Here is a 25,771-nt window from a genome sequence, read left to right as displayed (position 1 = left end):
TGTGTGTGTTCTCTGGTGTGATATCAGGTTGATTGACAGAGTAAAACTCTTCCCACATTGATCACAGCTATAAGGTTTCTCTCCACATTGATCACAGCTATAAGATTTCTCTCCTGTGTGTGTTCTCTGGTGTGATATCAGGCTGTTTGACAGAGTAAAACTCTTCCCACAGTCAGAGCAGCAGTAAGGTTTCTCTCCCGTGTGATTTCTCAGGTGTATTTTAGGTTCTGATGAAGATTTTAAACATTTCCCACAATCAGAGCAGCAGTGAGTTCTCTTCCCTGTGGATCTCTGCAGGTGTTTCTTGAGGAGTTCTGATCTGGAGAGACTCTTCTCTGCCTCGTCAGCATCATGAGGTTGTTGAGGCTCCCCAGAGGATCCACGATAGTCCCGTCTCTCTCCTGTGTGAACAACAAAGTCAAACAGATGGTTAATGGCCCACAACAGCGGAAATCCACTGTAAAAGTGATGCCAACAGCGCAGCCATGATGTTGTACAACAATTGACGTCTGTAATGAATGTAATGATTATTTGACATTTGTCTTAAAATGAGCAAGAATAGTCATATTTTGTCTTGTTTTCACATTAGTAGTAACATCTAAGATTGTAGACTAGAAATAAGTTATTCATGTTGTTGAAACTCTAAGAAATCCTAAGCAGTATGCCAGACAACTTTTGGTCTCCAATATAGGCCCCTTTCTCGGCTTGCTAAAATTGTGGCACGAGGGCGATGCACATGCAATTTAGTTGTAGAAACTCCTCCCAGCTAATGAGGAAACCACAAGTTATGGATGTAGTATATCTGGTAATGAGGAAACCACTAGTTATGGATGTAGTATATCTGGTAATGAGGAAACCACTAGTTATGGATGTAGTATATCTGGTAATGAGGAAACCACTAGTTATGGATGTAGTATATCTGGTAATGAGGAAACCACTAGTTATGGATGTAGTATATCTGGTAATGAGGAAACCACTAGTTATGGATGTAGTATATCTGGTAATGAGGAAACAACTAGTTATGGATGTAGTATATCTGGTAATGAGGAAACAACTAGTTATGGATGTAGTATATCTGGTAATGAGGAAACCACTAGTTATGGATGTAGTATATCTGCTTGGAATATAATTGTAGGCTCGTTTGAATGTCCTGCTTAACATAATGTTTGTGTCATCATCGCAAATCAACTGCTTTGTACTTAAAAAATACTTCAACCAGTAAAATGCTCTTTGGGTAGCTTTTCCATCAACCTGACAATGAGGGTTTGTACACTGTTTGGTCCATAACTTTACCTAACAACAAGTGAAACATGGAAACTAAAATGTCTTTGTCATGACATTTCATAACCTGATCACCAGATAATTTTGTGAATAATCCCACTAGGCTACTCTGTAATGAGTTGTCATTCTAAATGTCCTGAATAAAGGAAAATAGCTCTGTGTGTTGTACAATAGCCTATCCATCAAGGAACAGTTCTCTACACATTATGAGCTAAGTATCTCTGTGTCCAGACAGACTAATGAGACCCTACTGTAAATCAAGCAGACAATAACACTTTATAAACATCCATTTGTTAGGGATGTTGGATCCAACTGTCTTTACCAGAGTAAGGAATGAAGAAGCACTTTGTTTGTTGTTGCATGATGTTTGTCATTTAAAAAAAAAAATGTTTTACCCTTAATTCTGCTCCATTTAAAAATTATTATTTCCTTTTAAGCTTTATTTAACGAGACAAGTCAGTTAAGACCATATTCTTATTCTGTTCTTCTGTTCCTAGGCCGTCATTGAAAATAAGAATTTGGTCTTAACTGACTTGCCCAGTTAAATAAAGCTTAAAATGAAATAATAATTTTTAAATGGAGCAGAATTGTCAGCTCGGGGAGTCAATCTTGCAACCTTTCGGTTACTAGTGCAACACTCTAACCACTAGGCTACCGGCCGCCCCTATTTGACTGTCCTTCAGAAAATGATTTCCTGTATCAGCTGATGATAGTGGAACAGGTGACAGTAACTAAACAGCTATAGTATTAAGTATTATGTGAAATTATTGAAGAATCGCATTAATGACAGTATCCATTTGGGTCTTGTCAATAAAGTTAAGGTGACTCTCGGTTAGAACCATTGGATTTAGCAGCGTAATATTTCATTGGCCTTTTCAGGTGTTATTTTAGATCCTTCAACCGAAGTCGCGACTCCCCATAGTATGTTGTACCAAAGTTGACTGACCCTTAAGGGAACTACACTGCCATAAATACAAGGAAAGTCAAGTAGTCTTGTATTTTTTATGATTTTTTTATTACAAATCCGGCAAGGCACCAACTTTGAGAAGGGTTTAAAACAATTTATAAATGTTATTGAATCTAGGTATGTTTCGCCTTTAATGTAATGGCATTGAAAACATTTGAAAAAAGGAAAATAGCTGTGTTTGAATACCCATACTAACGTACTGTATACTACATACTTAATGAGTATATACTACATACTATTAGTTAATTGTAGTAAACTGTAACTACATACTTAATGAGTATATACTACATACTATTAGTTAATTGTAGTATACTGTAACTACATACTTAATGAGTATATACTACATACTATTAGTTAATTGTAGTATACTGTAACTACATACTTAATGAGTATATACTACATACTATTAGTTAATTGTAGTATACTGTAACTACAGTGGGGAGGGGAAAGTATTTGATCCCCTGCCTATTTTGTATGTTTACCCACTTACAAAGAAATTATCAGTCTATAAGTTTAATGGTAGGCTTATATGAACAGTGAGAGACAGAATAACAACAAAAAAATCCAGAAAAATGCATGTCAAAAATGTTATAAATTGACATGTCAAGCCAACACCTTATAACTGTTACGTCAAGATGTCTGAACTTCTTGACGAGGTCGCTAGGTTTTGGGTTACAGTTGCTACAATAGCTTTCTCTATGAATTTGAGAGTGGTTACATTTCTCCAGCCCCCATCCCTCAACTGTTTACCAAACCAAGTGTCAGGGCTGACAATGTTTTGCTATTTAAATCCTAGGTTACCCCTATAAAATAGCCACACATCTATCAACCAATCTGCAGTTCATACAATAACAAAGCTGTCATTCCACCACTAGTTTGGTGATAAGATGATGATGGGGCTGGAGAAATGTAACTACTCTCAAATTCATAGACGGACCTACGGATGCAAGGACTGACCATCCATGATATCAACATAGTTTTAACCATGTTGAGTGTTTACAGTGTTTGTTTATCATTTAAATTGTTTCTAAACATTGGAGTAAAAAAAGCTTATTTGGGGTTCTGATGGGGTACAACAGTTGAACTAAGCTCATGATGCATGTGTTATATTCTTCAAGAATCAATGGCTATAAATACATAATTAAAAAAGTCTAAATATGGATGTAGCTATTGCATATTTCCCCTTTAACACGTCACATCAGTTCAACAACTGCAGTTTGTGCCTCTGTCTTTAAGACAGTACTTACTAGTGTTAATCAGGGCCGTTTATCGTTAGAACCATTGGATGCCTTAACATGCCATTGGGAAACCGAGCCCAGATATCCAGTTTCATCCTCGTCTTCTTCCAATGTGACAGTCATCTCCCCCTCTTTCACCCCAAAAACTGCATCCTCCTCTTTCACTCTTCCTCTTCTTTAACAGTAACATCCTCCTCCTCTTTCACTCTGAACGCGTCTTCCTCTGCTTTCACTGAAACGTATTTATCTTCTTCTTTCACTGTAACAGCCTCAACTTCTACTTGTTTTTGTAGCCTCACCCTCAACTTTCCGTCCAGCAGACCTCCTCTTCTTTAGCAGGAGGAGAGTAGCTTAGTGAACTCATGGTCGGAGATATTAGCTAGCTAGGCTAACGCTAACTTAACCAGCCCGCTAGCTGACTAATAACAACAACACCGTAAATATGAAATTAAAACGGATAACTAACTAGATGACAGAATTGGGTTTAAAACACAGTGGCTAATGTAACTGACAATTAATCTTTAAGTCTATGTCGTTGTTTTTTGTTTGAATTGTTTACGTGTTCGCTATGCGGGGGAAATGATAAGACAAGTGGAACTACGTGGCTAATAACTGTTTTATCGGGGATCATTATCGTAGCAACACACCTTTGGGGGTGAAGGCATTCCCGCGCGGTGTTAGCTACGTTTTCATGTTACCGGGTGTAGTTTGTAAAGGTTGATATGTGTATGTTAGGATGAAGCGTGAATTCATGCCAGGAATAATAAGTGTGAGGTTTGATTTCCTCCCTTCTGTAATAAGCAGCCAATTAGGTATTTTTCCTTTATTCGTGTGTTGAATCTGATACTGTTATAGCTCCGGCTAAACTGTTTATGTATGTAAGCACTTCAGAGTTATACCAAGCTAATAAGTCACTCATAAGACAAGAAGGTGTACGAGTGTGCTTAAACTGTATTTTCATTTACTTTATAGTTCTCACGGAAGGTGATAATTCTGACTAAACTACAGAATAAAGCCGCCAGTTAAAATCAAGGAACGGTTGTGCTCGTGGTTACTGGAGGGTGCTACAGCTAATATACACTAAAGCGTCTAAAAAGCTTTATTGGTTCGGCTATTTTGTCTAGCAAGCTACGGAGGTGGCTGACTAACTGTTGCTGCTGTTGAAAGAACCGTTCCGTCCACTAGATTATACGTCACACTAACAGCATTGCCTTAAATTGCCACACCGCCATCTGCTGACTGGAGTGGGTAACGCAGTTGAGTAAAATGTACAGTCGTGGCCAAAAGTAAAATGTATATTTCTATATACATCTACATGCTGTATTGTTACACCATGTAGGAGCAGTATAGACCTAGTCTGTTCATTATATACATCTACATGATGTATTATTACACCATGTAGGAGAAGTATAGACCTAGTCTGTTCATTATATACATCTTCAGGATGTATTGTTACAAGATCTATATTGTATTTAAATACTAAAGGGAAATTATACTATTTTATACTAATACAATTGCTCAGAGAAAGAGATATAGTTTAACATGTAATTCTCAAAAGGTAGGGGTCTGAATTATTGCCACCCATGTTTTCAATACTCCAGCATCCTCCCCTTGAGAGGATAATGACACTGAAATGTTTTATGAGATTAGAGAACACATTGGGTGGGATCTTATTCCTCCATACAGAATCTCTGCAGGTCCTTGATGTATTTATTCAGCGCTTATGGACTGCCCTGTTCAATTCAAACCACAGGTTTTCAATGGAGTTCAAGTCTGAAGACTGAGATGGCCATAGAAAACTGTTGATTTTGTGCCCAATTAACCATTTCTTCGTTGATGTTGATGTGTCTTGCTGAAACATCCACTTATAGCCAAGTTTCAGCCTCCTAGCAGAGGTAACATGGTTTGGGCTAAATATCCTGGTAGTGGGTAAAGTTTATTTATTTATTTTATACATTAATTTTAGCTAATATTTATCAAGGGTATCAATAACTAGGTGCTTATTTTGATATCTTGTTATTTGACTGAATCAGAATACAAATGTGGAGTAGATGTAGAGTTTGTTTTAAATTCTCATAAAAAATCTGAATTAATCTAACAACACTTGTTGCTCTTTGTACGTGTTGATATAATATTCATATATAATGGAGAGAAAAAAACGTTTCCCTAAACTGCTTTTAATACTATAATTCAAAGAAGAAAAACAAAAGTGTTCCCTAATCAACTGCGTTTCCTCCCTCCAGACAGCAGATGGCGATATGTGTCTTTCAGGCGATGTTTCTAGTGTGACGTATAATCTAGTGGACGGAACGCTTCTTCAACAACTGCAGCCACCTAACTTCTTTAGACAATTTCGTGGTTTATTTACCACTTTGCTTTACATGTACTTATGTGGGAACAACTAGCTACCCCATTTAATTTCATATGTACGTTGTTAGTCAGCTAGCTGGCTGGTTAAATTAGCACAGGTCTGGTAGCTAATGCTAGCTAGCTAACCTCCCCGACCATGAGTTCACTAAGCTACTCTCCTCCTGCTAAAGAAGAGGTCTGCTGGACGGAGGAAGAGGGTCTCGTGAAAGAGGAGGAGGAAGAGGAGGCAGTTACAATACAAAAACAAGTAGAGGGTGAGGCTGTTACCGTGAAAGAAGAAGAGAAAGACGCCTTCAGAGTGAAAGAGGAGGAGGATGTTACTGTGAAAGAAAAGGAGGAAGATGCAGTTTTTGGAGTAGAAGATGAAGACGTTTTTGGAATGAAGGATGAAGAGGGGGCGATTATTGTCACATTAGAGGAGGACGAAGAAGAGAAGACTGGAGACCTGTTTAACACCAGTAAATATAGTGAGTACTATCTTATAAAACAGGGACATTGATCTGATTAACACCAGTAAATACAGTGAGTACTATTTAATAAAACAGGGACAATAATCTGATTAACACCAGTAAATACAGTGAGTACTATCTTATAAAGCAGGGGCACAAACTCTGCAGTTGTTGAACTAATGTGTGATTTTTAAAAGGGCATTCTACACTTAAATATGTTTTTGTACTGTCGGACTTGTTCATGATGTACTCCAGTGATTTAAAAAAAAAACCTTTCCTGTTGAAAAGTGATATATAAATACAATGAAGTATAAACACACTAAAGGGAAAATAGTAGAGTAAAATAGTGTTTTTTTTAGACAACTGCAAACTGGAAGGAGTGAGTGATGTCATAGTAAGGCCTTCAAGGAGTTGGCTTGATGGGAAGTCGTGATGTCATCCATTAGGTGACTGATCTTCAAATGAATATTCATTATTCTTTTTAAAATCCTTCCTGTTCTGTCAAGTTGGTTGTTGATCATTGCTAGAAAGCCATTTTCTGGTCTTGCCGTAGACTTTCAAGACGATTTAAGTCCAAACTGTAACTAGGCCACTCAGGAACATTCAATGTCATCTTGGTAAGCTCCTCAAGTGTAGATTTGGCCTTGTGGTTTAGGTTATTGTCCTGTTAGTACAGTTTTTTGCATTCAGATCTCTGAAATGCACTCGAACTACATAACATTTAGTGTCTCCTTATGTTACGCTGGGAAAACAATTTATGGGCACAGAAATCCTAAATCATTTCAGTTTGCTAAATCCAATGGTTCTAACTGAGAGTCACTTTAACTTTATTGACAACACCCAAATGGATACTGTCATTAATGTGGTTCTTCAATAATTACACATAATTCTTAATACTGTAGCTGTTTAGTTACAGTCACATGTTCAACTATCATCAGCTGATCCAGGAAATCATTTTCTGAATGACAGTCACATGACAAGCATCACGACATGCAACAACAACCAAAGTGCTTCTTCATTCATTACTCTGGTAAAGACAGTTATGCCGTGCTCCATGTTGGATCCAACATCCATAAGAAATTGGTGTTAATAATGTTATTGTCTGGTTGATTTACAGTAGGGTCTCATTAGTCTGTTTGGACACAGAGATACTTAGCTCATAATGTGTAGAGAACTGTTCCTTGATGGATAGGCTATTGTACAACACACAGAGCTATTTTCCTTTATTCAGGACATTTAGAATGACAACACATTACAGAGTAGCCTAGTGGGATTATTCACAAAATTATCTGGTTATGAAATATCATGACAGACATTTGTTTCCATGTTTCACCTGAAATATTAAATTATTTATAATCCTAGGTCTATGTTGTTGTTAGGTGAAGTTATGGGTCCTACAGTAGGTCTATGTTATTGTTAGGTGAAGTTATGGGTCCTGCAGTAGGTCTATGTTATTGTTAGGTGAAGTTATGGGTCCTGCAGTAGGTCTATGTTATTGTTAGGTGAAGTTATGGGTCCTACAGTAGGTCTATGTTATTGTTAGGTGAAGTTATGGGTCCTACAGTAGGTCTGTTATTGTTAGGTGAAGTTATGGGTCCTACAGTAGGTCTGTTATTGTTAGGTGAAGTTATGGGTCCTGCAGTAGGTCTATGTTATTGTTAGGTGAAGTTATGGGTCCTGCAGTAGGTCTATGTTATTGTTAGGTGAAGTTATGGGTCCTACAGTAGGTCTATGTTATTGTTAGGTGAAGTTATGGGTCCTACAGTAGGTCTGTTATTGTTAGGTGAAGTTATGGGTCCTACAGTAGGTCTGTTATTGTTAGGTGAAGTTATGGGTCCTGCAGTAGGTCTATGTTATTGTTAGGTGAAGTTATGGGTCCTACAGCAGGTCTGTTATTGTTAGGTGAAGTTATGGGTCCTGCAGTAGGTCTATGTTATTGTTAGGTGAAGTTATGGGTCCTACAGTAGGTCTGTGTTATTGTTAGGTGAAGTTATGGGACAATTTGGCCAACAGTGTACAAACCCTCATTGTCAGGCTGATGGAAAAGCTAGCCAAAGATCATTTTACTGGTTTAAGTACAAAGCGGTTGATTTGCGATGATGACACAAACATTATATTAAGCAGGACATTCAAGCGAGCCTTACAATTATAATCCAAAGTAGTGTGAAATGCACTCATAAGCAACCTAGAAATGGAGGTTACTCCCCTGAGTTGTCCAATATTCACATTCAGAATACATTGTGAAAAACTAAAATCTTTGCTCACCATTTTTGCTCCAGGTAGATATACGACATCCATAACTAGTGCTTTTCTCATTACCAGATATACTACATCCATAACTAGTGGTTTCCTCATTACCAGATATACTACATCCATAACTAGTGGTTTCCTCATTACCAGATATACTACATCCATAACTAGTGGTTTCCTCATTACCAGATATACTACATCCATAACTAGTGGTTTCCTCATTACCAGATGTTCTACATCCATAACTAGTGGTTTCCTCATTAGCAGGGAGGAGTTTCTGCAACCAAATTGCATGTGCATCGCCCTCGTGACGCCATTTTTGCAAACACAGAAAGGGGCCCATATTGGAGACCAAAAGTTGTCATGCACACTGCTTAACATTTCAACAACTTGAATAACTTATTTCTAGCCTACAATCATCGATGTTACTACTGTGAAAACGAGAAAACAAGACAATTGTGATATTATTTAACAGGCGTCAATTGTTGTACAACTTCATGGTTATGATCTGGGCATCACCTATTACCTCAAATAAACAGTGGATTTCTGCTGTTGTGGGCCTTTAACCTCTGACTTTGTTGTTCACACAGGAGAGAGATGTGACTATCGTGGATCCTCTGGGGAGCCTCAACAACATCATGATGCTGACGAGGCAGAGAAGAGTCTCTCCACATCAGAACACCTCAAGACACACCAGCAGAGACCCACAGGGAAGAAATATTTTTGCTGCTCTGACTGTGGGAAAGGTTGCAAATCTTCATCAGAACTTAAAATACACCAGCGAGTATACACAGGAGAGAAACCTTATGGCTGTGATCAATGTGTGAAAAGTTTTACCTCCTCTAACTATCTAACTATACACCAGAGAACACACACTGGAGAGAAACCTTATGGCTGTGATCAATGTGGGAAGAGTTTTACTCAGCTAAGCAGCCTGATAGTACACCAGCGGGGACACACAGGAGAGAAATCTTATAGCTGTGATCAATGTGGGAAGAGTTTTATTCAGCTAAACGGCCTGATATACCACCAGAGAACACACACAGGAGAGAAATAATGTGGCTGTGATCAATGTGGGAAGAGATACTCTGATAAAAGATCTCTGATTAAACATCAGAAAATACATGGAGGAGTTATTTCATGATATCAATGAAATAATGTCACAATGTAGAATGTTTTAACATTGTAGAAGGAGTATTTTAATGAATGTCAGAATATAAAACCCTAAACGTTTGCCCCCTGTTCAATTGATTTTAGCCTCAGGGGAAAAATCCAGGCTCTGAATTGAAAGAGTAGTTTTTATGAGATTTAACAAAAAGTGACTAACAAAGAAAGAGTTGTTACACTTACCACGTTGGTGACTCACTTGAATCAAAATGCAACACTTCAAAATGTATCTGGCTGTTTTCTACAACTTATCCTCTAACCAGCCATGTACACATTATTCCCAGATTCTGTGTGGTTTTTGAGCTGTTAGTTTTAACAGGACGTGCAACCTCATCTCCCTCCTCTCGGCACAATTGATTTCAACATGATATCAATGAGTGCTGACAAATAAGTGTTGCGTTTCTTTGTTTAGCGACCCCTATATTTAAATGCATCACTCCAAAATGTAGCTGACTGTCTTCTGCAGGTTGTCCTCTAACCAGTGAGGTAAAAGATATCTCCCATTTCCATGTGTTTTTTAGATGATCTTCATCAGAATGCACTCCCAGGAATCCCAGTTCCACCATTAATGTTAGTTTTGTTTCGATAAAGTCCATATTTATATCCAAATACCTCCTTTTTGTTCGCGTGTTCAGTCGAGTTATCCAAATGCACCATGCTCGCGCAGTTTGTTCAGACGAAAAGTCAAAAAAGGTTTACTACAGTTTGTAGAAACATGTCAAACGATGTATAGCATCAATCTTTCGGATGTTTTTATCATAGATCTTCGATAATATTCCAACCGGACAAATCCTTTGTCTTCAGAAAGGAAAAAGAAAGCAGCTCCCGCTGACGCATCAATGAACTGATGGCTGATGAACTGATGATCAGCCAGGTACCTGATACAAATGTATCTCATTTCCTTCCAGTTCACAGTAGAAGCCTGAAACAACGTTCTAAAGACTGTTGACATCTAGTGGAAGCCTTAGGAAGTGCAATATGAACCCATAGACTCTTTGTATTGGATAGGCAATCACTTGAAAAACTACAAGCCTCAGATTTTCAACTTCCCGGTTGGATTTTTCTCAGGGTTTTGCCAGCCATATGAGTTCTGTTATACTCACAGACATCATTCAAACAGTTTTAGAAACTTCAGAGTGTTTTCTATCCAAATCTACTAATAATATGCATATTTTCATCCGGACATCAAAATACTGCCCCCTACCCTACTTTTAGAATATCAGGGTTCATTCTCAGATGTGCCAACCCAAATGTACTAGAGCATGACATTGGAGACTGGGCCCCGATCCTACAACATGCCTATCTAGTGAACCCTGAAAACAGAGAGAAGCTCCGCAGTGAGGTGGAAAGTTACTACGGATATTGCAGGAGTTTCCTCTTGAACTCAGATATGTAAGGACAACTTGGTTGCTGATTGTGTCAAGGGTGGGCAGTCAAAAAGATTTGTGTTTTGTGTTTAGCCAGTGCGTTGCCATGTATCCCAATTGATTTTAACTGCACTTTTTTTCTGTATTGGAGATTAATTTTGTTTGGGCTCGTTCCAAGGGGACGAGAGTTCTAGAAGCTAGTGAGTTTTAGGAAGACGAGAGTTCTAGAAGCTAGTGAGTTTTAGGATCCTATAGAAAGAAAAAGGAGAAAAGATATGATTGTATATTATTATTTAGAAATGTGTTTTTTCTTGTTTTTAACTGTTTACAGCCAATGGACACCATGTTTATATTGTAGAAGGTGAAGCATTGTAGTTGATTATAATGAGGAATGGAAGTTGTTTTCTGTTGTTGGTAAGCAAACTTGTCCAAGAAAAACATAGGATATATTTGTTGTCTTAAGGGGGAAGGTTTTACAGGCTTTGTTTTTCCATTTTATGTTTTGAGGTTGGACTTTAGCTCGTTAGCACGTCTAGCTCGTTAGCACGTCTAGCCCGTTAGCACGTCTAGCCCGTAGGACGCACTGATTGGTGTCACCTCTTTAGTCAGTATGTGTTACACCTGTGCTGGCTTGTCCATCTCGTTAGTGGGAAGGTGTTTCACCTGAGCTGGTCCAGGTTCTATTTAAGAGTGTCTGGCCCAGTGCTCCAGTTGTCTTGATACATGTGGAGAGTCAACACCTTCAGTTGCTCCACCTTTTTTGGTTTTCCAGCCAGCTGAAGGTGTGGTGGAGTGGTAAACACCACCCCCGGCTCTACCAGGGGCTTGAGGTCTCCCACAGCTCTGCTTATGTCATGTTCTGTGGCCTTGCTGTTCCATTTCTTGACTGCCCCGGGAACACAGAAACACATTTAGTCATATTATATAAAACATTCAAAGTAATGGATATGATGCATCTATGGCCTCAGTTACACCTGGCACCTAAATGTGACATCTGTCATCTGATCACTCCAAGCTGCATTAGGTTCAGATCTACCAGGATGGGCCTTTGACATAGTCTGGACGCAGTCAGGCCACTGAATATGCATAAGCAATGTGAGGAAAAGTACATTCTTCACGAATTACCTTCATAATATCAAAGAACAAGTGTGTGTGCCTGAGGGGAAATTAACTTTCATACAGCCAAAAGGGGTGAGAAATTACACTAATATCAGTGGACAATTTGTACTAATGTAAATAAACATAGATGATGGAACATATTCTCTTTTGCTGACGTGATGAACCACTAAGGGGACAGTTTAATATGGGCACATATTTTTTCCGAAATTGTCAATACTGCCCCCAACAGGCTAGCTAGCTAACGTTATGTCCTAACTAGGCACAACTAGGTTTGGATTATTTCCTCAACTATATTATTTCCCATATATTGTATATCGTTTCCATAAAGCCAATATGGCTTCACACTCATTAACGTAAGTTTCCATTCTAGAGCAGTTCTCACTTTTGTTAACTAACTAACTAACTAAGGACGGTGACCTGTCCAGACGAGATGTTACAACGAACTGAATCGTCAATGGAGGTCTTCCTCTTCATGTAGCCTGCTACAGCATGCAATACTATTAACTCACAAGGGGGCATAACGTTACATGTACAATACTATCTCATTTTGGAAACGTTACATGTACAATACTATCCCATTTTGGAAACGTTACATGTCCGCCCCCTTGTGGAGGGAAATTAATATCTTAGATGGTAGCTGTAGATGGGATTCAAATGCATAATGGTATTAATACAGTGTCTTGACTACCTCTTTTGTATAAATGCCCTTCAGAATACAAACACAGTATTGCCACGCAGCAAAATGTTAAGTATAATCTTTCAAGTCAGCCTGTCATACAATGCTATTCTCAAACATACCTAATCAATTAGTTGATTTTCAACAATATTTTAACCTGCAGGAATATTTGCACATTTCTATGTCATGGTTAGTTCCTAGGATAATGTAACTCAAACATTTACATCTTTCAATACTTCTAAAATGGGGTACAGGTTTAAAACAATTACAGGTGCACCTTACCATCTTATACTATATCATAAATAGTCTTAAATAGTAAACACAGATTCTAGTTTTCACCCAGTTCACACAGATATCTGCCCCCCCCCCCCCCCCCCCCCCCCACACACACACAGAAATATACACTCAGAGCCTACTGCCTCGGCCCTGTTTACACCTCCAAGGTGCCCCCCCCCACTCAGGACGACACACTCAGAGCCTACGAGGCTTTTCTAAAAACTCCACTTTGCATGCTTCGCTCACTTTCTTTTTTTAAAACTACGTTCAAGACTCGCTGCCTCTGGAGATGTACTGATGTATATACTATACTGATGGTATCCACTTGGCTCGCTGCCTCTCAGATCAAAGGTGGGTTCATCTGCTCCGTTCCCAAAGTGTGGTCTCCCTGAGATCCCAAGTTAGAGGGATCCCTGGTGCACAATTTACCCAGGTCGTCAGGAGCAGTCACCAAGTCAAGATTCACATCCCCAACGCCAAATGTGGTTGTTAATTTCTTTAATATCAAATGAGGAGAGACAAACTTATCACAAAAGTCAGAGTTAATCTTAAACTAAATCTTTATTCACTTATTAATAAGGGAGCAGGTCAATACAACGCATAAATATAGGGTGAATCAATTGAGTGCTCTACGATAATGATGGCTGGTCGACGAATCACCCCCAGATGATACGTTGAGAGCCACGAGACAAAAGTACAAAGGTCTTTTACAGCCAAGATACACCCCTTTCAACCTACACGACGAACAACAGATGTATAGAACGGGTCACAAGGTTAAGATTTGTATGAAAGATACTTATAATTCTCAGCAGACAGTATCTGCTGTAAAAACAGTACTCTTTGTATAGAGACCAGGGTCTGGCCCTGGGGTCATCTCTCCCTGGTACCATATAGAACAGAAACATTAACTCATGCTCTGGAATGCAGTCTCTTTAGGTTTTATCACCCAAAAGACATTGTAAATCTCCTGTCAGTGTTTTCTCCCAGAGGCCCATCCTCAGTAGAACACACAGACACAATAGTTATAAGAACCCTCTATTCTGTTGCATTAAACAACCATCTGTTGCAATAAAAGTATTATAATATGATGTTGCAGTTTTGCTCTCAGTGTCCACTGAAAGTTGACTAGTAACAACAACTGGGACCTAAAAGACACCCACCATGAGACCCACTAAATCTGCCCAAGAAGAGGAAAACAAAAGAAAAACCCACACCAAACTTAAAGACAGGAAACAAACCAAAAAGGTGGAGCAACTAAAGGTGTTGACTCTCCACATGTATCAAGACAACTGGAGCACTGGGCCAGACACTCTTAAATAGAACCTGGACCAGCTCAGGTGAAACACCTTCCCACTAACGAGATGGACAAGCCAGCACAGGTGTAACACATACTGACTAACGAGCTAGACGTGCTAACGAGCAACCTCAAAACATAAAATGGAAAAACCAAAGACTAACACCTTAAAAGTTTGCTCACCATCAACAGAAAACAACTTCCATTTCACATTATAATCAACAACAATGCTTCACCTTCACCAATATAAACATGGTGTCTACTGGCTGTCAACAATTAAAAACAAGAAAAAAACATTTTTCCTCACTAGCTTCTAGAACTCTCCTCCCCTTGGAACGAGCCAAAACAAAACTCATCTCCAATACGGAAAATCAAAATAAATTGGGAATCAGGTTGTACATGCTGTTGAAACTAACACAACTAAATGGGAGATATATTTTACCTCACTGGTTAGAGGACAACCTGCAGAAGACAGTCAGCTACATTTTGGAGTGATACATTTAAATGTAGGGGTCGCTACACAAAGGAACACAACACTTATTTGTCATAACTCATCGCTAAAATAATTTGTGTGAGAGGAGGGAGAGGAGGTTGCACGTCCTGTTAAAACTAACAGCTCAAAAACCACACGGAATCTGGGAATAATGTGTACATCCCTGGTTAGAGGACAACTTGTAGAAAACAGCTAGCTACACAACTCTTTTTTGTTAGTCACTTTTTGTTAAATCACATAAATAGTACTCTTTCAATTCAGAGCCTGTATTTTTCACCTGAGGCTAAAATCAACGGAACAGGGGCAATCGTTTAGGGTTCCACATTGTGACATCATTAAAATAGTCCTACTACAATGTTAAAACATTCTACATTGTGACATTAATTCATTGATATCATGAAACAACTCCTTCATGTATTTTCTAACATTTGATCAGAGATTTTTATTCAGATTCTCTGGTCACAGCTATAAGATTTCTCTCCTGTGTGTTTTCTCTGGTGTACAGTCAGCTGCCCAGATGTAACAAAACTCTTCCCACATTGATTACAGCTATAAGGTTTCTCTCCTGTGTGTGTTCTCTGGTGTATAGTCAGACTGCTAGATGTAACAAAACTCTTCCCACATTGATTACAGCTATAAGGTTTATCTCCTGTGTGTGTTCTCTGGTGTGATATCAGGTTGGTTGACTGAGTAAAACTCATCCCACATTGATCACATCTATAAGGTTTATCTCCTGTGTGTGTTCTCCGGTGTATCTTAAGATGACCAGAAGTAAAAAAAAACTTTGCACATTGATCACAGCTATAGGGTTTCTCTCCTGTGTGTCTTCTCTGGTGCACTGTCAGATCGCCAGAATGACCAAAACTCTTCCCACATTGACCACAGATATAAGGTTTCTCTCCTGTGTGTGTTCTCTGATGTATAGTCAGATAGCTAGATGTAGTAAAACTCTTCCCACATTGATCACAGCAATACGATTTCTCTCCTGTGTGTGTTCTCTGTGATATCAGGCTGGTTGACTGAGTAAAACGCTTCCCATGTTGAGTACAGCTAAAAGCTTTCTCTCCTGTGTGGATTCTCTGATGAATTTTAATGCCTGCTGAGGAGGTGAATCTCTTCCCACAGTCAGAGCAGCAGTGAGTTCTCTTCCCTGTGGATCTCTGCAGGTGTTTCTTGAGGTGTTCTGATCTGGAGAGACTCTTCTCTGCTTTGTCAGCATCATGAGGTTGTTGAGGCTCTCCAGAGGATCCACGATAGTCCCGTCTCTCTCCTGTGTGAACAACAAAGTCAGACAGATGATTAAAGGCCCACAACAGCGGAAATACACTTTAAAAGGTTATGCCAACAGCGTAGCCATGATGTTGTACAACAATTGATGTCTGTAATGAATGTAAAAATTATTTGACGATTGTCTTAAAATGTGCAAGAATAGTCATATTTAGTCTTGTTTTCACATTAGTAGTAAAATCGATTAATGTAGACAAGAAATAAGTCATTAAAGTTGTTGGAACCTTAAGCAGAGGGCCAGACAACTTTTGGTTTCTAATATTGGCCCCTTTTTGTGTTTAATAAAATTGCAGTACGAGGGCACAATCTGGTTGCAGAAACTCCTCCCTGGTAATGAGGAAACTGCTAGTTATGGATGTAGTATATCTGGTAATGAGGAAACCACTAGTTATGGATGTAGTATATCTGGTAATGAGGAAACTGCTAGTTATGGATGTAGTATATCTGGTAATGAGGAAACCGCTAGTTATGGATGTAGTATATCTGGTCATGAGGAAACCACTAGTTATGGATGTAGTATATCTGGTCATGAGGAAACCACTAGTTATGGATGTAGTATATCTGGTAATGAGGAAACCACTAGTTATGGATGTAGTATATCTGGTAATGAGGAAACCGATAGTTATGGATGTAGTATATCTGCCTGGAGCAAAAATGGTGAGAAAAGATTTTAGTTTTTCACAATGTATTCTGAATGTGAATTGGGGAAACCTCAGGGGAGTAACCTCCATTTCCAGGTTGCTTATGAGTGCATTTCACACTACTTTGGATTATAATTGTAAGGCTCGCTTGAATGTCATGCTTAATATAATGTTTGTGTCATCATCGCAAATCAACCGCTTTGTACTTCAACCAGTAAAATTCTTTTTGGCTAGCTTTTCCATCAGCCTGACAATGAGGGTTTGTACTAGAGGTCGACCGATTAATTAGGGCCGATTTCAAGTTTTCATAACAATCGGTAATCGGTATTTTTGGCCACCGATTTGCCGATTTTTTTATTTTTTATTTTTTTTAAACCTTTATTTAACTAGGCAAGTCAGATTAAGAACACATTCTTATTTACAATGACGGCCTAGAAACGGGGGTTAACTGCTTGTTCAGGGGGGATTCGTTTTTGCAACCTTCGGTTACCAGTCCAACGCTCTAACCACCTGCCTTACATTGCACTCCACAAGGATTAACAGGCTGACTACCTGTAACTCGAGGGCAGCAAGAAGCAAAGGTAAGTTGCTAGCTAGCATTAGACTTATAAAAAAAAACTATCAATCTTAACATAATCACTAGTTAACTACACATGGTTGATGATATTACTAGTTTATCTAACGTGTCCTGCGTTGCATATATTCGACAAACGGGTGTTGATTTAACAAGCGCATTTGCGAAAAAAGTACTGTCGTTGCACCAATGTACCTAACCATAAACATCAATGCCTAACAGGAATATTTAGACTTAGTCACCCGTTAGATAAATCACGGAACGGTTCCGTATGTCACTGAAAGAAAAAAACGTTGTTTTCGAGTTGATAGTTTCCAGATTCGGCCATATTAATGACCCAAGGCTCGTATTTCTGTGTGTTTATTATATTATAATTAAGTCTATGATTTGATAGAGCAGTCTGACTGAGCGGTGGTAGGCAGCAGCAGGCTCGTAAGCATTCATTCAAACAGCCCTTCGCTGAGCTTCAAGCATTGCGCTGTTTATGACTTCAACCTGGGTGGGTATAATTTGTGGAACGTTCCAACAGGAATCTATTCCAAAAACTTCGTAAATAACAAGGTTTCCAAAAAACAACGCATACAAAGTTGTATAGCGGCAGAATAAGATACCGGGTAGGGAGTGGTCTATTTCATTGCGTTTTTCACTCATCACGTTTATTCCGAAAAATGTCTGTCCTCACTCTGGTTGCCTATAGACAAACATTAAGAATAAGCTACGTGGTGAGTTGATGCCTATTCGGCAGCTAGTTAGCTAGGTTTGTATGCGTTGTTGGTTGGCAACCTTTTACTTTACGTTTTTTGGAACAGATTCCAGTTGGAATGTTCTACCCCTTCAAGCCTAGCAACTCCCAAGATTAGGCTGGTGTAACCGATGTGAAATGGCTAGCTAGTTAGCCAGGTGTGCGCTAATAGCGTTTCAAACGTCACTCGCTCTGAGACTTGGAGTAGTTTTTTCCCTTCCTCTACGTGGGTAACGCTGCTTCGAGGGTGGCTGTTGTCGATGTGTTCCTGGTTTGAGCCCAGGTAGGAGCGAGGAGAGGGACGGAAGCTATACTGTTATACTGGCAATACTAAAGTCCTTATTAGAACATCCAATAGTCAAAGGTATATGAAATACAAATCGTATAGAGAGAAATAGTCCTATAATTCCTATAATAACTACAACCTAAAAAACTTCTTACCTGGGAATATTGAAGACTCATGTTAAAAGGAACCACTAGCTTTCATATGTTCCCATGTTCTGAGCAAGGCACTTAAACATTAGCTTTCTTACATGGCACATATTGCACTTTTACTTTCTTCTCCAACACTTTGTTTTGCATTATTTAAACCAAATTGAACATGTTTCATTATTTATTTGAGGCTAAATTGATTTTATTGATGTATTATATTAAGTTAAAATAAGTGTTCATTCAGTATTGTTGTAATTGTCATTATACGAGCTTCAATGCCATACAACTCTCCTTCCGTGGTCTCCAACTGCTCCTAAATACAAGTAAAACTAAATGCATGCTCTTCAACCGATCGCTGCCTGCACCTGCCCGCCTGTCCAGCATCAGTTCTCTGGACGGTTCTGACTTGTGGACAACTACAAATACCTAGGTGTCTGGTTAGACTGTAAACTCTCCTTCCAGACTCACATCAATCATCTCCAATCCAAAGTTAAATCTAGAATTGGCTTCCTATTTCGCAACAAAGCATCCTTCACTCATGCTGCCAAACATACCCTCGTAAACCTGACCATCCTACCAATCCTCGACTTCGGCGATGTCATTTACAAAATAGCCTCCAATACCCTACTCAACAAGCTGGATGCAGTCTATCACAGTGCCATCCGTTTTGTCACCAAAGCCCCATATACTACCCACCACTGCGACCTGTACACTCTCGTTGGCTGGCCTTCGCTTCATAATCGTCGCCAAACACATTGGCTCCAGGTCATCTACAAGACCCTGCTAGGTAAAGTCCCCCCTTATCTCCGCTCACTGGTCACCATAGCAGCACCCACCTGCACGCGCTCCAGCAGGTATATCTCTCTGGTCACCCCTAAAGCCAACTCCTCCTTTGGTCGTCTCTCCTTCCAGTTCTCTGCTGCCAATGACTGGAACGAACTACAAAAATCTCTGAAACTGGAAACACTTATCTCCCTCACTAGCTTTAAGCACTCCCAGATCACTGCACCTGTACATAGCCCATCTATAATTTAGCCCAAACTACTACCTCTTCCCCTACTGTATTTATTTATTATTTTGCTCCTTTGCACCATATTATTTATATTTTAACTTTGAACTTTCTTCAAATTACAAATCTACCATTCCAGTGTTTTACTTGCTATACTTTATTTACTTTGCCACCATGGCCTTTTTTGCCTTTACCTCCCTTATCTCACATCATTTGCTCACATTGTATATAGTCTTATTTTTGTCTACTGTATCATTGATTGTATGTTGTTTTACTCCATGTGTAACTCTGTTTTTGTATGTTGTCGAACTGCTTTGCTTTATCTTGGCCAGGTCGCAATTGTAAATGAGAACTTGTTCTCAACTTGCCTACCTGGTTAAATAAAGGTGAAATAAAAAATAAAATTACATAAAAAAATTAAAATTAAAAAACGGTATCGGCTTTTTTGGTCCTCCAATAATCGGTATCGGCGTTGAAAAATCATAATCGGTCGACCTCTAGTTTGTACACTTTAACTTCACCTAACAATAACATATACCTCTAGTAGGACCCATAACTTCACCTAACAACAACATAGACCTACTGCAGGACCCATAACTTCACCTAACAACAACATAGACCTACTGTAGGACCCATAACTTCACCTAACAACAACATAGACCTAGGACTATAAATCATTTAATATTTCAGGTGAAACATGGAAACTAAAATGTCTGTCATGACATTTCATAACCAGATAATTCTGTGAATAATCCCACTAGGCTACTCTGTAATGAGTTGTCATTCTAAATGTCCTGAATAAAGGAAAATATCTCTGTGTGTTGTACAATAGCCTATCCATCAAGGAACAGTTCTCTACACATTATGAGCTAAGTATCTCTGTGTCCAAACAGACTAACGAGACCCTACTGTAAATCAAGCAGACAATAACACATTATAAACATCAATTTGTTAGGGATGTTGGATCCAACATGGAGCACGGCATAACTGTCTTTACCAGAGTAATGAATGAATGAAATGTAAATGTAATGAATGAAGAAGCACTTTGGTTGTTGCATGTCGTGATGTTTGTCATTTGACTGTCATTCAGAAAATGATTTCCTGGATCAGCTGATGATAGTTGAACATGTGACTAACTAAACAGCTACAGTATTAAGTATTATGTGTAATTATTTAAGAACCACATTAATGACAGTATCCATTTGGGTGTTGTCAATAAAGTTAAAGTGACTCAGTTAGAACCATTGGATTTAGCAAACTGAAATGATTTAGGATTTCTGTGCCCATGAAAACTGTTTTCCCAGCGTAATATAAGGAAACACTAAATGTTACGTAGGTAGAGAGCATTTCAGAGATCTGAATACAAAAAAACTGTCCTAACAGGACAATAACCAAAACCACAAGGCCAAATCTACACTTGAGGAGCTTACCAAGATGACATTGAATGTTCCTGAGTGGCCTAGTTACAGATTGGACTTAAATCGTCTTGAAAGTCTATGGTAAGACTTGAAAATTGCTTTCTTTCTTTCTAGCAATGATCAACAACCAACTTGACAGAACAGGAAGGATTTTAAAAAGAATAATGAATATTCACATTAAGATCAGTCACCTATTGGATGACATCACGACTTCCCATCAAGCCAACTCCTTGAAGGCCTTACTATGACATCACTCACTCCTTCAAGTTTGCAGTTCTCAAAAAAAAAACTATTTTGCTCAAAACATTTATTTGTTTCCCTTTAGTGTGTTTGTACTTTACAGTATTTATATATCACTTTTCAACAGGAAAAGTTTTTGAAAACTCACTGCAGGACGTCATGAACAATTCCGACAGTACAAAAACATATTCAAGTGTAGAATGCCCTTTTAAAAATCACACATTAGTTCAACAACAGCAGAGTTTGTGCCCCTGTTTCATAAGATAGTACTCACTGTATTTACTGGTGTTAAACAGATCAATGTCCCTGTTTTATTAGATAGTACTCACTGTATTTACTGGTGTTAATCAGATCAATGTCCCTGTTTTATTAGATAGTACTCACTGTATTTACTGGTGTTAATCAGTTCTCCAGTGTTCTCTTCTTCGTCCTCCTCTAATGTGACAGTAATCTCCCCCTCTTTATCCTCCACTCCAAAAACTGCATCTTCCTCCTCTTCTTTCACAGTAACATCATCCTCCTCTTTCACTCTGAAGGCGTCTTCCTCTGTAACGTCTTTCTCTTCTTTCACAGTAATATCCTCCTCCTCTTTCACTCTGAAGGCGTCTTTCTCTGTAACGTCTTTCTCTTCTTCTTTCACGATAACAGCCTCACCCTCTACTTGTTTTTGTATTGAAACAGCCTCCTCTTCCTCCTCCTCTTTGACGAGACCCTCTTCCTCCGTCCAGCAGACCTCCTCTTCTTTAGCAGGAGGAGAGTAGCTTAGTGAGCTCATGGTCGGGAATAATAGCTAGTTAGCATTAGCGACTAGACTAGTGCTAACTTAACCAGCCAGCTAGTTGACTTACAACGTAAATATTACATCAAATGGGGTAGCTAGTTGTTTCCATATAAGTATGTTTAAATCATAGTGGCAATTAAACCACGAAATTGTCTAAAGAACTTGAATGTTCCGACTTTGTTGGCTAGCGAGCTACCGAGGTGGCTGCAGTTGTTGAAGAAGCGTTCCGTCCACTAGATTATACGTCACACTAGAAACATCGCCTGAAAGACACATATCGCCATCTGCTGTCTGGAGGGAGGAAACGCAGTTGAGGAGGGAAAACTTTTTTTATTCTTCATTGTATTATAATATTATAAAGCAGTTTAGGGAAACGTTTTTCCTTCTTCATTAAATAACAATATTATATCAACACGTACAAAAAGCAACAAGTGTTGTTTGATTAGTTCAGATTTTTTTCTGAGAATTTCAAACAAACTACATCTACTCCACATCTGTATTTCTGATTCAGTCAAATAACTAGATATCAAAATAAGCACCTAGTTATTGATACCCTTGATAAAGATGAGCAAAAATTACTGTATACAATAAATAAATAAACTTTACCCACTACCAGGATATTTTAGCCCAAAACCTGGTTACCTCTCTGCTAGGAGGCTGAAACTTGGCCATAAGTGGATCTTCCAGCAAGACACATTAACATCCACAAAGAAATGATTAATTGGGCACAAAATCAACATTTTCAATGGCCATCTCAGTCTTCGGACTCATAAAACATTTCAGTGTCATTATCCTCCCAAGGGGAGGGTGCCGGAGTATTGAAAACATGGGTGGCAATAATTCAGATCCCTACCTTTTGAGAATTACATGTTAAACTAAATCTATTTTTCTGAGCAATTGTATTAGTATAAAATAATATAGGACTAGGTCTATACTGCTCCTACATGGTGTAACAATACATCATATACATCATGTAGATGTATATAATGAACAGACTAGGTCTATACTGCTCCTACATGGTGTAACAATACATCATGTAGATGTATATAATGAACAGACTAGGTCTATACTGCTCCTACGTGGTGTAACAATACATCATGTAGATGTATATGTAACCGATGTGAAATGGCTAGCTTGTTAGCGGTGGTGCGCTCTGCGACCTTAAGTAGTTGTTCCCCTTGCGCTGCAAGGGCCGCGGATTTTGTGGCACGATGGGTAACGATGCTTCGTGGGGTGTCAGTTGTTGATGTGCGCAGAGGGTCCCTAGTTCAAGCCCGGGTTGGGGCGAAGAGAGGGACGGAAGCTATACTGTTACATATATAATGAACAGACTAGGTCTATACTGCCCCTACATGGTGTAACAATACATCATGTAGATGTATATAATGAACAGACATGGTCTATACTGCTCCTACATGGTGTAACAATACATCATGTAGATGTATATAATGAACAGATTAGGTCTATACTGCTCCTACATGGTGTAACAATACATCATGTAGATGTATATAATGAACAGACTAGGTCTATACTGCTCCTACATGGTGTAACAATACATCATGTAGATGTATATAATGAACAGACTAGGTCTATACTGCTCCTACATGGTGTACATCATGTACAGTTGAAGTCGGAAGTTTACAAACACTTAGGTTGGAGTCATTAAAACTCGTTTTTCAACCACTCCACAAATTTCTTGTTAACAAACTATAGTTTTGGCAAGTCAGTTAGGACATCTACTTTGTGCATGACACAAGTAATTTTTCCAACAATTGTTTACAGACAGATTATTACACCTATAATTCACTGTATCACAATTCCAGTGGGTCAGAACTTTACATACACTAAGTTGACTGTGCCTTTAAACAGCTTGGAAAAGTCCAGAAAATTATGTCATGGCTTTAGAAGCTTCTGATAGGCTAATTGACATCATTTGAGTCAATTGGAGGTGTACCTGTGGATGTATTTCAAGGCCTACCTTCAAACTCAGTGCCTCTTTGTTTGACATCATGGGAAAATTTAAGAAATAACTGTAGACCTCCACAAGTCTAGTTCATCCTTTGGAGCAATTTCCTGAAGGTCTGAAGGTACCACGTTTATCTCTACAAACAATAGTACGCAAGTATAAACACCATGGGACCACGCAGATGTCATCAGGAAGGAGACGTGTTCTGTCTTCTAGAGATGAACGTGCTTTGGTGCGAAAAGTGCAAATCAATCCCAGAACAACAGCAAAGGACCTTGTGAAGATGCTGGAGGAAACAGGTACAAAAGTATCTATATCCACAGTAAAATGAGTCCTATATCAACATAACCTGAAAGGCCGCTCAGCAAGGAAGAAGCCACTGCTCCAAAACCACCATAAAAAGCCAGACTACAGTTTGCAACTGCACATGGGGACAAAGATCGTACTTTTTGGAGAAATGTCTGATGAAACAAAAATATAACTGTTTTGCCATAATGACCATCGTTATGTTTGGAGGAAAAAGGGGGAGGCTTGCATGCCGAAGAACACCATCTCAACCGTGAAGCACGGGGGTGGCAGCATCATGTTGTGGGGGTGCTTTGCTACAGGAGGGACTGGTGCACTTCACAAAATAGATGGCATCATGTGGAAGGAAAATTACGTGGATATATTTAAGCAACATCTCAAGACATCAGTCAGGAAGTTAAAGCTTGGTCGCAAATGGGTCTTCCAAATGGACAATGACCCCAGGCATACTTCCAAGGCTGTGGCAAAATGGCTTTAGGATAACAAAGTCAAGGTATTGGAGTCGCCATCACAAAGCTCTGACCTGTGCGAGCAAGGAGGCCTACAAACCTGACTCAGTTACACCAGCTCTGTCAGGAGGAATGGTCCAAAATTCACCCAACTTATTTTGGAAAGCTTCTGGAAGGCCACCTGAAACGTTTGACCCAAGTTAAACAATTTAAAGGCAATGCTACCAAATACTAGTTGAGTGTATGTAAACTTCTGACCCACTGGGAATGTGATGAAAGAAATAAAAGCTGAAATAAATCACTCTCTACTTTTATTCAGACATTTCACATTCTTAAAATAAAGTGGTGATCCTAACTGACCTAAAACAGGTAATTTTTACTTGGATTAAATGTCAGGAATTGTGAAAAACTGAGTTTAAATGTATTTGGCTAAGGTGTATGTAAACTTCCGACTTCAACTGTCGATGTATACTACCGTTCAAATGTTTTGGGTCCTTGTTTTTGAAAGAAAAGCAATTTTTTTGTAAACAGTGTGCTGGCTTTCTTGTTCTTTAATAACAAAGCTTTTGTAAACAGTGTTTTTGCATGCAGCAATTCAACCATGAAGGCCTGATTCACGCAGTCTCTGAACAGTTGAGGTTGAGATGTTTCTGTTACTTGAACTCTGTGAAGCATTTATTTGGACTGCAATCTGAGGTGCAGTTAACTCTAATGAACGTATCTTCTGTAGCAGAGGTAACTCTGGATCTTCCTTTCCTGTGGCAATCCTCATGAGAGCCATTCATAGCTTGTCACAACACAACGGATTGTGATGTCATTATGGGGTATTGTGATATCATTATGGGGTATTGTGTGTAGATTGATGTGGAAAAAAAATATTTAATCAATTTTAGAATAAGCTTGTAACGTAACAAAATGTGTAAAAAGTGAAGGGGTCTGAAAACTTTCCAACTGCACTGTATATATAGGGGCAGTACTT

The 25,771-nt window shown here is 38.9% G+C and overlaps 2 protein-coding genes across 2 annotated transcripts; one reads left to right on the top strand and one right to left on the bottom strand.

Annotated features, from left to right (window-relative positions):
* Window positions 1-5,782: 5,782 nt before the first annotated feature.
* Window positions 5,783-12,344, top strand: LOC145862997 (uncharacterized). Its single transcript, XM_082968033.1, has 2 exons — window positions 5,783-6,323; window positions 9,146-12,344. The coding sequence occupies exons 1-2, from the start codon at window positions 5,993-5,995 to the stop codon at window positions 9,610-9,612; spliced, it is 798 nt and encodes a 265-aa protein (XP_082824159.1). The 5' UTR covers window positions 5,783-5,992; the 3' UTR covers window positions 9,613-12,344.
* Window positions 12,345-13,702: 1,358 nt separating this feature from the next.
* Window positions 13,703-22,292, bottom strand: LOC145862996 (uncharacterized). The gene is made up of 2 exons (XM_082968031.1): window positions 21,675-22,292; window positions 13,703-16,217 (listed from the first exon to the last, which is right to left on the bottom strand). Exons 1-2 carry the CDS (start codon window positions 22,063-22,065, stop codon window positions 15,394-15,396), a joined length of 1,215 nt encoding a protein of 404 aa, XP_082824157.1. The 5' UTR covers window positions 22,066-22,292; the 3' UTR covers window positions 13,703-15,393.
* Window positions 22,293-25,771: the final 3,479 nt, after the last annotated feature.

This window comes from Salmo salar, chromosome 02 (genome assembly GCF_965601325.2).
Source record: "Salmo salar chromosome 02, fSalSal1, whole genome shotgun sequence".
Classification (NCBI taxonomy): Eukaryota; Metazoa; Chordata; class Actinopteri; order Salmoniformes; family Salmonidae; genus Salmo; species Salmo salar.
The sequence above is the reverse complement of the archived record's forward strand: the minus strand, read 5'-3'. Positions and strand labels throughout refer to the sequence as shown.